This window comes from Amblyraja radiata, chromosome 13 (genome assembly GCF_010909765.2).
Source record: "Amblyraja radiata isolate CabotCenter1 chromosome 13, sAmbRad1.1.pri, whole genome shotgun sequence".
In the NCBI taxonomy this organism is placed as follows: domain Eukaryota; kingdom Metazoa; phylum Chordata; class Chondrichthyes; order Rajiformes; family Rajidae; genus Amblyraja; species Amblyraja radiata.
Genome location: NC_045968.1, coordinates 11764603 through 11785529, shown reverse-complemented (window position 1 = coordinate 11785529; position 20927 = coordinate 11764603). Strand labels below are relative to the sequence as shown.

The 20927-nt window shown below is 46.5% G+C and overlaps 1 protein-coding gene across 10 annotated transcripts in view; it reads right to left on the bottom strand.

Moving 5' to 3' along the window:
* The window catches only part of veph1 (ventricular zone expressed PH domain containing 1), a 161076-nt gene that overhangs the window by 56211 nt on the left and 83938 nt on the right, over window positions 1–20927 (bottom strand). For all 10 annotated transcript variants that reach the window (XM_033031218.1, XM_033031219.1, XM_033031222.1 and 7 more), the window contains one exon: window positions 11716–11936. In XM_033031218.1, the coding sequence (XP_032887109.1) occupies window positions 11716–11936 (221 nt within the window). The remainder of the gene's footprint in view (window positions 1–11715; window positions 11937–20927) is intronic.

Here is a 20927-nt window from a genome sequence, read left to right as displayed (position 1 = left end):
ACAGCGGAGTCAGGGGATATGGGGAGAAAGCAGGAACGGGGTACAGATTGGGGATGATCAGCCATGATCACATTGAATGGCGGTGCTGGCTCGAAGGGCTGAATGGCCGACTCCAGCACCTATTGTCTATTGTTTATTGTCTATTGTCATTAGAGATCGTACTTGTCTGGATTAGCCATCGCACTCGAAAGATTAGAAAAACAGTCACACAGTCCCCTTCACCATCCCGTGGTAGAAGGGAGCTTAAGCATTTTAATGACAGCATTCTTTCACCATATATTGCTCAATAATAATTCAACGCACATACATTTAGCTTCATGTTAACACGATATGAATTGTAGCTGTCAATTGTTATTTACTAAATCAAACCATCTGCTAAATCAAAACACCATGTGGATCATATTTTATACATTGGATTACCATTCAAAGAGCAACTTTCCAAAAATCTGCCAGCTCGACATAACTGGTGATTAGCAGGTTGTTACACTAATTGAAAGGGAAGAGAGGAAGTATGTTGGAAGGAACTGCAGATGCTGGTTTAAACCGAAGATAGACACAAAATGCTGGAGTAACCTAATGTGGGACAGGCAGCATCTCTGGAGAGAAGGAATGGGTGAGGTTTCGGGTCAAGGCCCTTCTTCAGACTGGTTAGGGATAAGGGAAATGAGAGATATGGATGGTGATGTGGGGAGATAAAGACCAATGAATGAAAGATATGCAAAAAAGTCACATGATAAAGCAATTTTACTTCGGAGTCACGTGAGTGACTACGTGAAGAACCCGCTCAGCGCGCATGTGTGGCATTAACCCCAGCAGTGCAACAGCGGCTGCAGCGGGAGGTAGGCGTTCCCGCTACAGAATGAAACGGACCGTCAGGTGAGTACCCTGAGGTCGTGTTTCTATTACAGGGGAGCCTTTTTTCTGCTTGTTTTTTACAGGCAGAGAAAAAGGCTCTGGAACAAAACTGTCCCCCATTCGAGGAGGAACGTTTTCCGTCGGGGAGGGGGGCAGCAACAGGCGGTAGGAGTGTTTACCCGGTGTTCCGCAATTCCCCGACACCGTGCCGAGCCCAGCCCGCTAGTACCTGAGCAGCGGGCTGGATGCATAGCCACTCGAAGAGGCATCCGGCAGGTGTTCCCGATTTTGGACGGGACGTCTCTCCACCCGCACGGGGGGAGAGAGAGCCGCCTGAGCCGCTGGAGCAGCTCACGGAGCAGGTGCCTGCGAGACATGCTGCTTGAGGGGCGCTCTCGCTTCTACAAGGCACAAAAGCTCCAGAAGAAGGCGGTAGGAACAATTACCGGGCACTCCGCTATCCCCATCACCGCGCCGAGCCCAGTCCCGCTAGTGCCTGAACTGCGGGCTGGATGTCTAGCCATCCGAACAGGCATCCGGCCGGTGGCGTCCGATTCGTCGGACGGGGACATGTCTCCACCTAAATGGAGGAGAGACAGCCGCCTGAGCTGCATCCAACAGCTATTGGAGCAGCTCCAGCGAGATGCGCAGAAAGAGCGCTCTCGCGGAGGGAGGTCAGGCACCCCCTCCACAGTGTTTCATGCACTGCCCTCTGCTCCCTCATTACTGGAGGCTAGCATTGGTGACCAGGGCTGAGCTGGTCTGGAACAGGGGCAGGCGGACGAATTCGGGAGTATGCCAGGGGTGCAGGAACAGGAAGAGCTGTTGGGTGTGATGGACCGCTTTGTAGCAACCCCACGGGCTGGAGCACCGCTGGAACCAAGAATGGCGGCCAGCATCAACCATCTATCCAATAAACCATTACTGGAAAAAGTGCTCGCTGAGGTGCTGAAACAACACACAGCACCAGAAAACTGTGAGGCCCTCAAAGTAAAAAGTGTCAACAGCCAAATCTGGGGGCATGTGGGGTCTCACATCCGGACCCAAGAACTCAAGCTACAGCGGATCCTAAGGCTCCTGACGTCGGCCATCACAGCCTTTGCTCGTTCCGTGGAGACCACGGAGATGGATACCTGCCAGCAGGATGTGCTGGCATTAATGTGCACCACACAATTTGAGATCAACAATCTCCGGAGGGAAACATAAGACCTGCCCTCAATCCCAAATTTGCTGGCTTGTGTAAAGCCTCAGCTGCGGAGACGGACGCGCTGCTATTTGGGAAAGATCTCAATACAAAACTGAAGGAGATGGAGGAAGCATCAAAAACCTTCGGCCTAATGAGTGCAGGCCCCGGGACGAGCAAACCAAGACCTTCGATACCCAAGCGGCAGCACCCCACGGCATCCACCAGTCGACGTCCGCAATATGGGACTGGTGAACGCTTGGGGTCCGCACATTATCCACAAAGATATTTTTAGATCAGGGCCCGCAGTGGACCCTCTGGAAAATGCGCCTCCCCCAACAACGCCACCACGTCAGAACAAAATTTTCAGGAAAATGAAGAAACAGAATCGGCAATAACCATGGAGGTAGGTGGGTCTGGTCCCTACCAGCATATAGAGAATAAGGGTGCTTTATTAACAGGGGGGAGATTACACTTGTTTAAAGAAGCATGGGGTATGGTCACGAGTGACAAGTATATACTCAACAGCATTAGTGGATATAAAATACAATTCATGTCAGAAAAAACGCCGCCAGTTCAACATTGGCCCCAAAGGGTATTTCTCCCTCCGTCAAAGAGAAACGTGAGGGACAAGCTGAACTGGTGAGACTTATCACAAAGGGGGTCATCGAAAAGACCAAACATGAACCTTTGGAATTTGTATCGAATATATTCACTAAAACCAAAAAAGATGGTGGCTGTCGCATCATCATTGACTTAACATCACTAAACAAATTTGTTAAGTATATACATTTCAAAATGGAGACATTTGTTACTGCCAAACAACTGAATTCCAAAGGACACTTCATGGCAAGCATTTATCTTAAAGATGCTTACTATCTAGTACCCATATACAAGGATCATCGCAGATACCTAAAATTTATCTGGATGGTACAAAGCATTGCCCTATGGGCTAACTTCAGCCCCAAGATTATTCACCAAAATATTGAATCCAGCCATGGCAATACTAAGAAAATAAAAACATATTGTCATGGCATATCTGGATGATATTCTGATAGTAGAGAAAACGATGGAATTGGCTGTGGCAGCAGTATCAGCTACAAAACAGCTCCTCGAAACTCTGGGGTTCGTCCTACATCCAGATAAATCTAAGTTGAAGCCATCCACTATCATGGACTACCTGGGCTTCACAATTAACTCAGTCCATATGACTGTTATCTTGCCAAAGGCAAAAATGGTTGAATTAGCACAATCATGCAACAATTTAATGGTCAACGAGCGACCAACTATTCGACAAGTAGTAAGAGTAATTGGGGAAATGGTAGCAGCATTTCCGGCTACACAATTCGGACCTTTGCACTATCAAAAAATTTACAGAGAGCAAAGGTACAGGCAATAAAACGACGTACAGGTCACTATGATCGTGTCATGAACTTACCCACTGAAGCAATATCAGAGCTACAGTGGTGGGCAGAAAACGTTTGGCATAGTTTCTGCCCTATCTTTATCACTAACCCTACTTTAGTTACTCAAACAGATGCCAGTGCTCAAGGCTGGGGAGCGACTAACTCCATATCCAGCACAGGTGGTAGATGGACTAACCTAGAGTCATCATTACTACATTAACTATCTAGAGATGTTGGGCGCCTTTTATGGTTTAAAAGCATATGTATCTAATATGCAGCACTTGCATGTTCGGTTACAAATTGATAAATACTACGGTGATGGCTTATATTAACCATATGGGTGGCATAAAATCATTATCATGCGACAAATTGGTCAACATGATTTGGCAATGGTGTGTCGAAAGACATATTTGGCTATCAGCTACTTACCTACCAGGTAAGCTAAACACACATGCCATGAGAAAATTAAACGCCTGGGTTGCAAGTTTGAACAGACCTTACCTGGAACTGGGATTGTCCAAACAAACCATCACCACCATGTCGGCATCCCTTCGAACATCCACCAAGAGGCAGTACTTAACCAGCATCAAAAAAGGGAGAAGTACTGCCAGGAAACAGGGACAACATACGCAACAGCTACAGCCACCAACATACTGGAGTTCCTGGCCTATCTACACCACGATGTAGGGATCAGCTACAGTGCCATCAACACAGCGCAGAGTGCTTTTGCTGCTTATCTCAAACCAGCGCCAGGACAACAGGCGATGGGATCCCATCCACTGGTGGTAAAACTGATGAAGGGCATTTACAATATCAAGCCCTAAGCCCAGGTATACCCATATTTGGGATATCAGTGTGGTCCTGACATATCTCAGGGAATGGCCACCAGCCAGATCCCCCGGCCTCGAGCAAGCTACACTAAAGACGCTCATGTTGATGGCACTTGTATCCGCTCAGAGGGTCCAGTCACTACACCTATTGCGACTGGACAACATGATCACAGCTCCAGACCAGATCTGTCATTATCCAGCGACTGATCAAACAGAGCAGACCAGGAACACCTAATCCAGTCATGGCTTACCCACCAGAACCACGGTTATGTGCCATGACCCACCTACTATCCTACATAGACACAACCAAAATATTCGAGGGAGATGAAAAGCCTTGTGGGTCAGTCACAAAAACCTTATGGTCGGGTGACGAGCCAAACCATTGCGAGATGGCTCAAGCAGGTGCTAGAAACTGCTGGGATAAACACTAACATGTACACATTTTATTCCACCAGGGCAGCATCCATGTCGACGGCTAAAGAATGGACATGCCTATAGACCACATCCTGGCTACAGCAGGATGGTGGGGGGGAAAAGACCGTTCAGAAATTTTATAATAAGCCGTTGGCAAAACCTGGTTTATTTGCAGTAAAGATTTACGAACTGCAAATATTTAATTTAAGCCCAGGGGAGCAACTTAATTCTTTGTTGTTATTGTTTAAAAAATACCATTGTGTTTTTCTACAAATAGACTCATTGGTTGATTACGATAACACTTCCTCCCTCAAGAACTTCGGCAGTGAGTGAAATGAAACTGTTACACGGTTTGAAATCACAGAGCTTTGAAATCTTCACGTAGTCACTCACGTGACTCCGAAGTAAAATAGTAAGATTAAACGAGAACTTACCAGTTTGAAGTTTGATCTGTATTTTATGAGGAGTTACGATGAGGGATTACGTGCCCTCCGCTCCCACCCTCATTATATGGATCAAACTAATAAATTTGATGTCTCCTTATCTTTACTATGTTTATTTCAAAATAACTGTGATTTTGTCTGTGATTCTATCTGTGATTCCACACCGCTGCTTGGAAGTATGCCGCGCCTACGCACTGAGCGGGTTCTTCACGTAATCCCTCATCGTAACTCCTCATAAAATACAGATCAAACTTCAAACTGGTAAGTTCTCGTTTAATCTTACCATTATAAGCTGTTTCGAGCAAAGATGCATGGCTTGTAGGGTGACAACGAGAAGCTAGTGCGACTTGGGTGGGGGAGGGATAGAGAGAGAGGGAATGCCGGGGCTACCTGAAGTGAGAGAAATCAATATTCATACCACTGGGCTGTAAGCTGCCCAAGCGAAATATGAGATGCTGTTCCTCCAATTTGCGTTTAACCTCACTCTGACATTGGAGGAGACCGAGGACAGAAAGATCTGTGTGGGAATAGGAAGGAGAATTAAAGTGTCCAACAACCGGGAGATCAGGTTGGTTCACGCGGGCTGAGCGAAGGTGTTCCGCGAAACGATCGCCCAGTCTGCGCTTAGTCTTGCCGATGTACTGTATAACAGAGGAAGATTGTGTTTGCTGTTTTGAACACTGTGATGCTTTTTTCCCCTCACTTAATGCAAAGACTGAGCTTGCTGGGCCCATGTGCATGATGTGTGGCGCTAGATGGAAGATTTTAGCATCGTTAAGGTTTTGCCAGATGTAACAGAAGAAGGGCTTTTTCCATTCTCTCCAAGGAGTCTTAATGTTTTAAAAAAAAGGCATTGACAACTTTTTGGATCGCCTGAGACTAATAGCTAATTACTAGTACATTTCTCAGCGTATCAAGGGGGCAATATTTTTCCACAATTGCTCAAGACCTCTTACTATGCACACACAAATGTGTCTGGATATAGGAGGAAGAAAATCAAACACCCATCGTGCACAGATAAGGGTACAACGTTTATAGGCGGCACGGTGGCTCAGCGGTAGAGTTGCTGTCTCAATGCGCCAGAGACCCGGGGTTCAATTCCGACTATGGGTGCTGTCCATACGGAGTTTGTACGTTCTCTCTGTGACCACGTGGGTTTTCTCCGGGTGCTCCGGTTTCCACCCGCGCTCCAAAAACATGCGGGTTCGTAAGACATCTGCCTTCGGTAAAATTGTAAATTGCCCCTAGTGTGTCGGCGTAGACTCGAAACATTTTGAACATTTTCGGCGACCAGCTGCAACTATGACGGGTACCGGCAGTCGCCGAAAAATATCGCGTAAGTGGGACAGGTCCTTAAGACATTCGAATGCATGAATTATGGGCAAGAGCAGGCAACCTGGGATAGACACAAAATGCTGGTGTAGCTCAGCGGGACAGGCAGCATCTCTGGAGAGAAGGAATGGGTAATGTTTTGGGTCGAGACCCTTCTTCAGTGAAGTCAGGGGAGAGGGAGATGCATAGATAAGGAAGTGCAAGGTGTGAAGAAAGGACAAGGGGGGTGGAGATCAAGGAAAATGTAGAATCGATCATTGTTAGCTGGCAGGCTGGGTCTGGTGAGCAGCTAAACAAGATCATGCATTATCAGCTTCACATTCCTGTCTACCTGCAATGACCTGCAGTGATCTTTGTTTATCATCGAGGAAGAGCACTTCAAAGTACATGACCCAATAACTCAACGGTATCATAAACAGAGATCGCATTTTTAGTTTTGTTTAGCTTAGTTTATTGCCACGTGCACTGAGATACAGGTTTGGATAGAGTGGATGTGGAGAGGATGTGTCCACTAGTGGGAGAGTCTAGTACTAGAGGTTGTAGCCTTAGAATAAAAGGACATTCTTTTAGGAAGGAGATGAGGAGGAATTTCTTTAGTCAGAGGGTGGTGAATCTTTGGAATTCTTTGCCACAGCAGGCTGTGGAGGCCAAGTCAGCGGATATATTTAAGGCAGAGATAGATAGATTCTTGATTAGTACAGGTGTCAGGGGTTCTGGGGAGAAGGCAGGAGAATGGGGTTAGGAGGGAGAGATAGATCATGATTGAATGGCGGAGTAGACTTGATGGGCCGAATGGCCTAATTCTGCTCCTATTCCTTATGACCTTATGATACAGTGAAAAGCTTACGTGCTATCTCGTCAGTAGAAAATCTATACATGATTACAATCTAGCCATCCGCAGTGTACAGATACAGGATAAAGGAAATAATGTTTAGTGCAACATAAAGTCCACTAAAGTCTGATTAAAGAGAGTCCAAGGGTCTACAATGAGGTAGATGGGAGGTCAGGACCGCTGTCTGGTTGTGGCAGGATGATTCAGTTGCCTGATAACAGCCGGGAAGAAACTGTCCCAGATGAGGTCGAGATTGGCTGCCTCACCCGGCCTAGGCGCCACATTTTCGGGGGGACTTCCGGGGAGGATTTCAAGTGCTCTCTCGTGACTTTGACCGGATTACAGTAGGTGCCAGACCACCAGTTGCAGCAAAATCGGTGGTGGACCCCCTTAAAGCTATTAGCAATTGCTTTAACACAACATACCATCTTTCTCTTTCTCCTCCGAATAAATGTCTATTAACATGCAATATAATAAATGCCATTTGGCATCTAAACCCTCTTTCAACGTTGATTCAAAAGTATTTCACAAAGCAGTTTCACATCTTCTGAATGCAGTTGCTAATGTTAAAATCTGTGGCACAAACGTCAAAGGTTTCAGTCAACTCAGTTATTTAAATGTGGGTATTACTGGATAAAACATTGGGATAGGATCCATCTTTCTACAATTTACTGATTCATTTCAATCTCTATTTTTTTAAATTACATGAAATCAGGAATTGATCATAGTGTGGTTCAGAACCTGAACGATTTCCAGAAGGCACTGCCAGACCTGGTTGACAAATGCAATGAGTTCAGAATAATGAAAGAAACAGCCTTGGACCACTGCCATATTCACAGGCAGTTATCAAAACAAGTTGTGGAGAAATCTGCCCTCTAAACTAAACGATTCATAGTCATGGAGTCATCATCATCATCATCATCATCGGCGGTCACTCGAAACGAGTGTGAATGTCCTCTCATGGAGGTCACCTGTGCGTGACTTTGTTTAACGTGGGGAGACTGGTGCACAGACAGCCACCACACGGTCCTTGACAGATCTGGGTCAGGATCCAGTGGCATGGAGTCCAAGACGACCGGGGACCCTTTTCTGCTGCAGCCTTCATCCGCCTTCCCAGCCGTTGTGACGCTCCACTAAAGTCAGCCATCGTCCTCCGCCTGTTCCACTGTTGAGGTCTTGGTTGGATTGCTTTTTGTCAGGGACCCCCTCCCTCGACCTTACCGCCATGGGTGGCCCTACCAGGAGCATAGCTCCAGACGACATCGCTCTCAGGATCTCAGGACCACACAAGCTTCTCCACCACGACAAGGTGACAATCCATGGAGAAGAATCCATGGATTCATACAGTGTTGATATAGGCCCTTCGGCCCAACTTGCCCACATCGACCAACCTGCCCCATCTACAACAGGCCCACCCATCTGTGCTTGGCCCATATTCCTGTAAACCTGTCCGATCCATTCACCTGTCTAAATGCTTCTTAAACGTTGAGATAGTACCTGCCTCCAGAGGGCATCGGTTTAAGGTGAGGGTGGAAAGATTTAAATGCAACCCAAAAGTGCAACTTCTTCACACAGAGGGTGCTGTGCATGTGGAATGAGCTGCCAGAGGGGGGGTCATTGAAGCAGGTGCTATAACAAACATTTAACTGATATTTGGACAGCCACGTGGATGGAAAAGGTTAAGAGGGAAATGGGCCAAACACAGGGAAATGTGACAGGTTTAGGTCGGCATGGACATGTTGGGCTGAAGGGTCTGTGGTCTCAGCGGTAGAGTTGCTGCCTCGGAGCGCCAGAGACCCGGGTTCGATCCTGACTACAGGTGCTGTCTGTATGGATTTTGTACATTCTCAGATAGTATTAGTGTGTGGGGTGATCGCTGGTCGGTGGAGGCTCGGTGGGCCAAAGGGCCTGTTTCCACGCTGTATCACGAAAGGGCCTGTCCCACGTAGGCGATTTTTTTAGGCGACTGCCGGCGACTGTCATAGTCGTAGCAGGTCACCGAGAAACCGGCGACTGGTCTAATGGGCCTGTCCCACTTGGGAGACTATGACAATGGAATTCACCGAAGTCAGCACCTGGCGACAACCTACGACAGCACCTACGTCAGGAGAAGACAAGCTACGACAAGCCCACGGTCGCACGTCAGGAGAAGACAAGCTACGACAAGCCCACGGTCGCCTTGAACATTTCAAAATCCAGCGGCGACCAGAAAAATGCTCCGACTCTTTGGGCGACTGGAGATACGACTCATGACCATACAGGCGACACCCCGGCGACCACATGGTGACAGCCTAGTCGCCGGCAGTCGCCTAAAAAACACTGCAACTCTTTGGGTGACAGGCCCTTAAAACTAAAACTAAAGACTTTAAAATTGATCAACATATATATGGCATCTTCAATACTTTTGCAGCTCAGTGATTGCTGTGTGTACTGGACAATGGACATTTGTTCAGTGACCCTTTGAGATAAGGATCAAAGCATTACTGAATGCAAGACGCCACAGTGTGTACAGGTATACTAGAGCCCGCAAGCTCCCCCACAAACAATGTACAAGAGTTGGGATGTCTTATTCACAAGCAATTTATTTTCTATCACCCCCACTAGGCATGAGTCATGTGTCTGGTGTACACAAGAGCTATTTTTTTTCTAAAGCAAATACAATGAAGAACTTGTTTTTCTGAAATGAGGTTTCCTGTTATGTTTGTGGAAACGCTGGTGAAAAGCTGCCTTGAATGGTCTGATGATTCACTGCCCTCTGGACTGCATGCAGAAGTTGTCCGTGTAGATGGCCAGGTGTGCAGTTGCCAAACAGTATTGGCACGATCCAAAAGCCTTCACATCTCAGCGCAGAAAGGGGATATTTATCATTATTGTTGCGTATCCTTCATTCATTGTTCTTTATCTCTCGACATCATCGTCTATGTCTCTTGTTTCCCTTTTCCCTGACTCGTCTGAAGAAGGGTCTCGACCCAAAAGCGTCACCCATTCCACCCCAAAACAGGCCCTTTGGCCCAACGTGCCCATGCTGACTCATCTACACTAGTCCCACCTCCCCTCTAAACATCTCCTATCTCCTACATCCTCTCCATAGCTTCCACCTCCTTCCTGCAATGGGGCGACCAGAACTGCACGCGACACTTCAACTACAACCAAACCAAAATCCAGAAAGATTTACATATTTTTACTGAACAAATGTGATCAATTCCCCACATCTATTGCATTTCAATGGTGAGACGCTGAGCAGTAGTGGAACAGTAGAGTGACGCACATCTCACGCAAACACACGCACACGTGCACACACACGCGCACGCGCACACAAATGCAAGCACGCACATACGCGCGCATACACACACAAACACGCGCACGCATACACACACACACACACACACACACACACACACACACACACACACACACACACACACACACACACACACACACACACACACACATACACACACACACACAGAATTCAAGATGGCGCACAACTCAGGCGACTATTTGAGGCTCGTCACCGAAGTGGATCTGCAATCACACATTACAATTGCTCCATTCTTTTAAATCTCTATCCCTACAGCAACGTTTCTTACTATAATTATGATCTCCTCTATTCCCTTTATCATGTATCTGTACACTGTGGAAGGCTCGACTGTAATCATGTACAGTCTTTCCACTGACCGGTTAACGTGCAACAATAAAACATTTCACTGTTCCTCAGTACACGTGACAATAAACTAAACTGGACTCAAAGTACTTGCACGCATGCACGCACACGCACGTGCGTGTGCACAAACACACATGTGCACACACGAATACACACATGCATGCATGCACATGCGCGCATGAACACACACACGTATACACACACACATGCATGCACACCCGTACACACACACACACACATGAACATACACGTACACACACGCGCATGTGCACAAACACACATGTGCACACACGAATACACACATGCATGCATGCACATGCGCGCATGAACACACACACGTATACACACACACATGCATGCACACACGTACACACACACACACATATGAACATACACGTACACACACGCGCATGTGCACAAACACACATGTGCACACACGAATACACACATGCATGCACATACATGCGCGTATGAACACACACGTATACACACATACATGCATGCACACACGTACACACACACACATGAACATACACGTACACACACGCGCATGAACACACTCACACAGGAATACACCCACTTACACACACATGTATGCGCACAGACACAGGTACACGTACACACACACGCATGAACACACACACACACACATCCACACAGATACACGTGTGAACACACGCATGCACGCACACACATACACACACACATGCACATACACACACGCACACACACATGTACACACAGAAGTGACGTTACCTTCTGGTTGCAGCAATGTCCTTCTCTAGATGTTTGGCCAGAAGTTTGGCGATTGCCGTGAAGCTGTTACTCATGCAATAAATGTCTTTACTCTGCGATCCGAGAATGTTGCTGAAGGTGTCGGTGATGGTTTTAATCTCCAGCAGCAGGATGTGGTGATAACAATGCTCCATGTCAGCCAGTTGTGTCACCAGATAAACCAGGCTGCTCCTTGCCTTTTCCTGAGGGAATATCAGAGATAGGATTTATCATTTGGGTCGCATGCACCAGCTAAACTACAGCTTTTACAACAACAAAAAAGCTAACGGCATGTTGGCCTTAATAACGAGAGGCATTGAGTATAGGAGCAAAAAGGACCTTCTGCAGTTGTACAGGGCCCTAGTGAGACCACACCTGGAGAAATATACACACACACACACACACACACACACACACGAGGATGTCCATGAAACTGAATACAATGCTAAATGATCTATTTTAAAGACCACAATCTTTGCTCGCCAGCACTTGAAATGTAAGCCCCATTTTAGGATAAAAAGGAAGTGCTTGCAGCAGAGTCGAGCCTAGCGATGTCACCAACTACCTCTGTGAGAATCACATGCTGCAATAATTAGAATGACTCAGTGACTAATCGCAACAAATCAATCTTTATCCAATGTCTGTAAATAAACCCCTCAAGAAATAATACGAGGAAATGAGTTGTCAACAGCTTTGGTGGAGAGAGGTCCAAACTCACTTTCTTCCCCATCGTCACAATGTCATGCTTCAGTACGTTTTAGACAAAATAATATTTTTCTAAAGAAACGTATTCAATCTGCATTTGACTGAATTCACACCAAGTGTTTTCACATCTTCTTTAAGAGTCTATGTAGGAAGGAACTGCAGATGCTGGTTTAAACCGAAGATAGACACAAAAAGCTGGAGTAACTCAGCTCAGCGGGACAGGCAGCATCTCTGGAGAGAAGGAATGGGTGACGTTTCGGGTCTGAAGAAGGGTCTCGACCCGAAACGTCATCGATTCCTTCTCTCCGGAGATACAGCCTATCCCGCTGAACTGAGTTACTCCAGCATTTTGAGTCTATCTTCTTCAAGAGTCTGTTCCGCAGGTTGGTTGTTAGTCAATGAAATATCTATTTGGGGAATTGTGGGGGGGGGGGGGGGGGGGGGGGGGGGGGGGGGGGGGGATAGAGGTGTTACCGTTTCAAGATTCCCCGGCTGCTAAGTATTGAAGGATGTCCCACTTAACCTTTTGGCAAGACTTCGTCAACATGTTTCTGATTTTGTTTCCTGACCATTCGCCAACACAGTGGAGAGGCCAAACTGCGGCTGGTCGCCGGCATTTGGAGATAATTGGAGTGCGCCACTACTTGGGGTCTTGTGCAGTGGAGGGAAACACTTGTCTTTCTCCCAAAAAACACCGTTTGGAAAAAAAAAAGGACTTTTGTTTCTGGATGCTGGGAAACGTAACCACAGACATTGCATTCTGACAGCTTCACAAACATGAGAAATGAAGGCTCATTGAAGCGTTAAAACTGTGGACTCCCCCACCAAACTCATACAAACTGGGTGGAATATTCATTTTTAATGGAATATATGTTAGAGGAATGGAGCGATGAGTTTAACACATTTAATATGGTAATATCAGGGAACCCTGCCACAGTATTTGAATAAAGTAAATGTGTATACAATAGATCAATATATTATATGTATAATATATATAATCCGTGAATATAAATGTGTGTGTGTGTGTGTGTGTGTGTGTGTGTGTGTACATGTGCGTGTGTGTGTGTGTGTGTGTGTGTGTGTGTGTGTGTACATGTGCGTGTGTGTGTGTGTGTGTGTGTGTGTGTGTGTGTGTGTGTGTGTGTGTGTGTGTGTGTGTGTGTGTGTGTGTGTGGGGTCCATATATATTTGTTAAAATATTTACATTTTTATTTGTATTTTTGTATAAAGATGCATGCACACATGTGTGTATATATTTCTATATATACACACACTTGCTTCTATATATATACTAGACTAAGTGGGACCCGTTGGGTCCCTGTCACACGGGAGGCCTGGTCCCCCAACGCAACCCGTTCCCCAACGCAATATACCACCACTCACCCATAGCCCCTAACTGTGCAGGCGCGGCTCATTTCCCCTCATCCCCAAACACTCCCTCCCCAATACATACATTTTTTTTTACGTGATATATATTTTTATATTACATACGGAACAGTACAGCACTGGACCAGGCCCTTCGGCCCACAATGTCTGCACTGACCATGATGTCAAGATCGACTCCTATCTGCCACATCACTCCATTCCCTGCATATCCATGTGTCTATTTAAAAGCATTTTTCAGTACGTGTCGTGAGTCTGCAGTGGCTTCAGCAGACATGGTCTCCTCTGTCACAGAATGAGGTCAGAATTCATGTTGTTACCAATTTAAGCAGCAACTCACCCCTACCAACCCCTGACATGTTCCCAGACACCTGTGATTTCAAAGTGACCGCATTGCTTACTCAACGTTAATTACTTTTCCTTAAGAACAGGCTGTCTGGATCTGATGCACTGCATACGGTGAAGTGGTTTATCATCACCACTACTGCCTAGTCCCTATCATGAGTTAAAAGGAACACAGACATGGGGCGGCATGGTGGCGCAGCGGTAGAGTTGCTGCCTTACAGCGCCAGAGACTGGGGATCGGTCCTGACTACAGGTGCTGTCTGTATGGCGTTTGTACCTCCTCCCCGTGACCTGCGTGGGTTTTCTCTCGGTGCTCTGGTTTCCACTCACTCTCCAAAGACGTCCAGGTTTGTAGGTTAATTTAGGTTAGTTTAGAGATACAGCGCGGAAACAGGCCCTTCGATCCACCGAGTCCGCACCAACCATCGATCCCCGCACATTGACACGATCCTACACACAGTAGGGATACTTAAAAAAAAACATTTATACCAAGCTAATTAACCAACAAAACCTTTGGCTTTATAGACAATAGACAATAGGCGCAGGAGTAGGCAATTTGGCCCTTCGAGCCAGCACCACCATTCAATGTGATCATGGTTGATCATCCCCAATCAGTACCCCATTCCTGCCTTCTCCCCATATCCCCTGACTCCACTATCTTTAAGAGACATATCAAGCTCTCGAAAGTATCCAGAGAACCGGCCTCCATCGCCCTCTGAGGCAGAGAATTCCACAGACTCACAACACTCTGTGTGAAAAAGTGTTTCCTCATCTCCGTTCTAAAAGGCTTACCCCTTCTTAAACTTTAGACAAAAAAGCTGGAGTACCTCAGCGGGTGAGGCAGCATCTATGCAGCGAAGGAATAGGCGACGTTTCGGGTCGAGACCCGACTTCAGACTGGTAGAATTGTAATTGGTCCCTAGTGTGTACCTAGTGTGCGGGGATCGATGGTTGGCGCGCACTCCGTGGGCCGAAGGGCCTATTTCCGCGCTGCATCTCCAAACCAAACTAAACATGAGGCCCTACGGTTCAATTTCACAATGGGGACCGTTCTCTCTACACAGGGACACGGAGGCCTGATGGCAAGTTGTAGGAAACAAACTGGAAGATCTTGAAGGGCTGTGATTTTAGGACAGGGTGACTGAAACACCGCTATCCTCTTACTTAAGAAATTATATCACTGAAGGCAATAGTTAACGCAGGCATAACCTGTAGTTCAACGGCCAAGGATTTATTTTGTCAAAGTTTTCTAGCTATTTGTACCTTTAGAAGGAAGATGAGGAGGAATTTATTTAGCCAGAGGGTGGCGTATCTGTGGAACTCATTGCCACAGACGGCTGTGGAGGCAGTCTATGGCATTTTTAAGGTGCAGATTGAGAGATTTACGATTAGGACGGGTGTCAGGGGTTACGGGGAGAAGGCAGGAGAATGGGGTTGAGAGGAAGAGCTAGATTAGCCATGATTGAATGGCGGAGTAGACTTGATGGGCCGAATGGCCTAATTCTGCTCCTAGAACTTATTCTGGGGTGAAACGGGAGGTTGGGTCATCAATGTGGAGGGAATTTAATTGAAAGTGAGAGTCATATCCACATGAATAAAGTTTGCAACATTTAGCCTTTAGAGAGGAAGCGTGGAAACTGGCCACGTACAGATACAGGATCAAGGGCGTAATGATTAGTGCAGATTAGTGCTCGATTAAAGATAGCTCAAAAGGTGACCATGAGGTAGATAGTAGTTCAGGACCGATCTCTAGTTGTTGACAGTTCAGGATGGTTCAGTTGCCTGATAGCAGCTGGGAAGAAACTGTGCCTGAATCTGGTGGTGTGCGCTTTCAAACTTCAATTCCTCTTGCCTGATGGGAGAGGGGGGAAGAGGGAGTGATTATGCTGCTGGCCCGGAGGTCTGAAGAAGGGTCCCGACCTGAAACGTTGTTTGTAGAAACGAGGAACTGCAGCAGGTGTCCGAAGAAGAGTCCCAACCCGATACGTCACCTATCCATCTTCTCCAGAGATGCTGCCCGACCCGCTGAGTTAATCCAGCACTTTGTGTCCTGAAGCTTTGTGTCCTGCTGCTGGATTGCAGAGTTTACTGTGTTTCTTCTGACTGTCCACATCTTCATTCTACTTGCTTAGGAAGGAACTGCAGATGCTGCTTTAAACCAAAGACAGTCACAAATAGCTGGAGTAACTCTGCGGGTCAGGCAGCTTCTCTGGAGAAAAGGAATAGGTGACGTTTCGGGTCAATAGACAATAGACAATAGGTGCAGGAGTAGGCCATTCGGCCCTTCTAGCCAGCACCGCCATTCATTGTGATCATGGCTGATCATCCCCAATCAGTACCCCGTTCCTGCCTCTCCCCATATCCTCTGACTCCGTTATTTTTAAGAGCCCTATCTAGCTCTCTCTTGAAAGCATCCAGAAAACCTGCCTCCACCGCCCTCTGAGGCAGAATTCCACAGACTCACCACTCTCTGTGAGAAAAAGTGTTTCCTCGTCTCCGTTCTAAATGGCTTACTCCTTATTCTTAAACTGTGGCCCCTGGTTCTGGACTCCCCCAACATCGGGAACATGTTTCCCGCCTCTAGCGTGTCCAAGCCCTTAACAATCTTATATGTTTCAATGAGATACCCTCTCATCCTTCTAAACTCCAGAGTGCACAAGCCCAGCTGCTCCATTCTCTCAGCATATGACACCCTTCTTTAGACTGAGAGTGGGCGGAAAGGGAGACGAGAGATATAGACGGTGATATAGAGAGAAATGGAACAAATGAATGAAAGATATGTAAACAAGTAAAGATGATACAGGAAGCAGGCCATTGTCAGCTGTGGGCTTGGTGAAAATGGGTCACGGACAATGAGACTCAACAAGACGACCTTGAAACTAGTACAACTACCTGGGTGGGGGAGGGACGGAGAGAGAAGGGATGCAAGGGTTACTTGAAGTTAGAGAAATCAATATTCATACCGCTGGGGTGTAAGCGGCACCTCAGCGGGACAGGCAGCATCTCTGGAGAGAAGGTTCTACTTGGTAGGTTGCTGCCATTAGCAGCAGGACCAGAGTGCCGATGAAAGGTCAGCAACTTAACATTAACTCTGTTTCACTCTCCGCAGTTCCGGCCTGACCCGCTGAGAATTTCCAGCATTATCTGTTTTCATTTCAAATGTCCACAATCAGCACTCCCCGCATTCCCTTTTGGGACACTTCCTTCCTGGGGAGAGCATCAAGCCATCGAGGCTGCAAACACTGGCTTCTGAGCCACATAAATAGAGTGGAACCACACGGAATTATCAGCCTCTTGCCAGCTATTCGTAAATAGGAGAGAAACGAGAGAAAACTGACTTGGAAAAAAAAAAAATCAGGCAACTCAATTATGACTTGAAAAATTCTTGAAGAAAGCGCCTGGTTTTCCGGTTGAGTTCACCACTTCACTCTTGCGGAATTAGACTTTAAAAGTCATAGTTGGCTAAGCACGGATATCCTCCTAATTTGCCCAGCTACACGTTCCGTCCAACAGATAATTAGATCATGCTGTGAAATAGCGCAAACCTTCCAAGCCTTGCAATAATGGTGCATGCCTTTAAAACAACCTTTTGCAACCCGAAGATAGACACAGAAAGCTGGGGTAATTCAGCGGGACAGGCAGCATCTCTGGAGGGAAGGAACGGGTGACGTTCCCTCTGTAGAAGGGTCTCGACCTGAAACGTCACCCATTCCTTCTCTCCAGCGATGCTGCCTGTCCCACTGAGTTACCCCAGCATTTTGTGCTTATCTTCGGTGTAAACCAGCATCTGCAGTTCCTTCCTACACATTTTTTAACCCGATCTCGGTTCAGTTCCAACTGAAGATTACAAATGCATCTTGAATTTTTGCAAGATAAAACATGTTGTACTCTTTAGTTCAAGTTCAAGTTCAAGTGAGTTTATTGTCATGTGTCCCTGTATAGGACAATGAAATTCTTGCTTTGCTGAAGCACACAGAACATAGTAGGCATTTACTACAAAACAGATAAGTGTGTCCATATACCATAATATAAATATATACACACATGAATAAATAAACTGATAAAGTGCGAATAACAGAAAATGGGTTATTAATAATCAGAGTTTTGTCCGAGCCAGGTTTAAAAGCCTGATGGCTGTGGGGAAGTAGCTATTCCTGAACCTGGTTGTTGCAGTCTTCAGGGTCCTGTACCTTCTACCTGAAGTTTAGTTTAGTCTAGTTTAGTTTAGAGATATAGCACGGTTAACAGGCCCTTCGGCCCACCAAGTCTGCACCGACCAGCGATCCCTGCACACTAATGGGGCTTTTTCACGGGGCGAGTTGACGCAAGATGTCACCAGAGTGAAGAGGTCCTGGTCCAGCACGAGTCTCGCACGATATAACAGAGGTAGATAAAGAGTTCCCACGGTACTCGGCATTTCTGTTATTTGTGCGAGTGACTTGTCCGTTTCCCGAGCTTTCCCGTTAAATCTTGAATGAACATCGTGAACTACACGTGACACAAATGGTGTAACTTTTTTTTTCACACAATATATATATCCTCCCTTGGTTGAATTGTCTCATTTGGAGACATGTTTTACTGTGTATGTGGGAGACACAGATGGACTGAGCACAGTACCTCGGTCTTACTGTGTGTGGGAGAGGGGGAGAAAGAGACGTACACTCACAGAGGCAGAGTCTCTCAGCCTGTGTAAGAGGGAGGGAGAGAGAGAGAGAGGCACACACAAGGTGGATGTGAAATCTCGCCTGCCTGTTTCAGTGACAGACACCCGCCGCCAGTAAATGAAGACACCCCCATCTGTCTCCCCCTCCTCTCCCTCGACTCCCGCACCTTTCCCTCCCAACTCCAGTCCCGTCCCGACCCCCTGGGAAACTGAATAGAGCAACAATATAGATATAGAAACTGAAACAATATAGAAACTGAATAGCGCAACATGGCAAAAACATCTCTGACACGCTTTACCCCCTTTCTTTGAGATTTTCTGGGAGCCATCTCTGCAAGTGTTCCTGTTAAAAAGATTATCCAACAATGACAATTAGGTGAGACGTCCTCGAAGGACACATGTTCCCTTGTCGATATTGAGACCACCTGTTTTACTCACCTTCTTTCCGCTCTGTCCAGCTTCCGGGTTTACCGTTCGCAGGAGTTCCCACGCGCTATATCTCTAAAATCTGAAGTTAGGTAATGTCTAAAGGAACTGCAGACGCTGGTTAATGCTGGTTAATACGCACAGAAGGGCACAAAATGTTGGTGTAACTCAGCAGGTAAGTCAGATCTGGGAAGAAAAACATAAAAAGCTGGAGTAAGTCAGCGGGTCAGGCAGCATCTCTGGAGAAAAAGAATAGGTGGCGATTCGAATCGGAACCCTTCTTCAGACAGCTTAATCGGAATTGAGTCTGAAGATGTGTCTCGTCCCGAAACATCAGCTATATTTCTCCAGAGATGCTGCTTGACTCGCTGAGTTACTCCAGCTTTCTGTGTCTGTCTTCGGTTTAAACCAGCATGTGCAGTTCACTCCTTACACGGGTCTCTGTACAACATTGATTGGTAGCGTTCCGGACCCCTGGACCCGAGGACTCCGACCTGTATCTCTCAAAGAAGTACATGTGAAAAATTTCTCACGGACCATAAAAATGCGTAACCTTTCAGTAAAGTCCCTTTTAAAGTCCCTTTTAAAGATTATAGTTATTTTCTTGAATCTCATTAACATAACTCATGAATAAGTTGATGTCCATATGCGGATGCAAATCTTTATTTTTATTTATTTTTTAAATTCAATCCCACATAAGATAATTTTTACTCACCTTCTGTTCCCTCTGTCCAGCTTCCGGGTTCACCGTTCGCAGGAGTTCCCACGGTACCCGCAAGAGTTATTACGGATATCACACTGGCCACTACGTTCATATAATGTTGCAATACTCAACCACAAGTGTACAAGTCAATCTTGGAGAAATTCAAACTTTCTTGAATTTTCTCCCGAGTGACCAAGTTACACGAGTACCTGCCGTTAGCGCTACGGTGGTCCACGGTGGTCCACGAATGCCGTACTGTTATCGCACGAGGTTCCCATGATGATAAACTCCGGTTAACTCTTGCGTCAAGTCGCCCCGTGAAAAGGCCGCTTAAAGGGCCTGTCCCACTTGGTGATTTTTTTCGGCGACTGTCGGCATCATTGACTGACGTATCAGGTCACCGAAAATGCCGCGGCGTGACGACGTATTGACACCCGATGTCTCCTCAAGTGTCGCAACATTTTATTTGTCGCCGCTGGATTTTGAAATGTTCAAAATCTTTTGGTGACCCTGATAGGTCGGTCAATGATGTTGGCAGTCGTTGGAAAAAATCGCCAAGTGGGACGGGCTCTTGAGACTATCCTACCCACACGAGGGACATTTTTTAAATTAATAGCAAGCCAATTAACCTTAAAAACCTGTACGTCTTTGGAGTATGGGAGGAACCAAAGTTCCCGGGGAAAACCCACGCGGTCATAGGGAGAACGTTCAAACTCCGTGCAGGCAGCACCAGTCGTCAGGATCGAACCCGGGTCTCTGGAGCTGTAAGGCGGAAACTCTACCGCTGCCCCTTAGGTCACAACTGACCTGCAAATGCTCAAAACTTTTGATAACTTTAAAAAAATTGTTTAAATAAAATTGTTTCATCTGCCACTAAGGCCCAGTAAAATTAAAATTGCTTGGCTGCTGCTGGAATAAGAACATATTTAATTGTTTTTTTCCTTCCTTCTCCCTGCCACCCCCTATCAG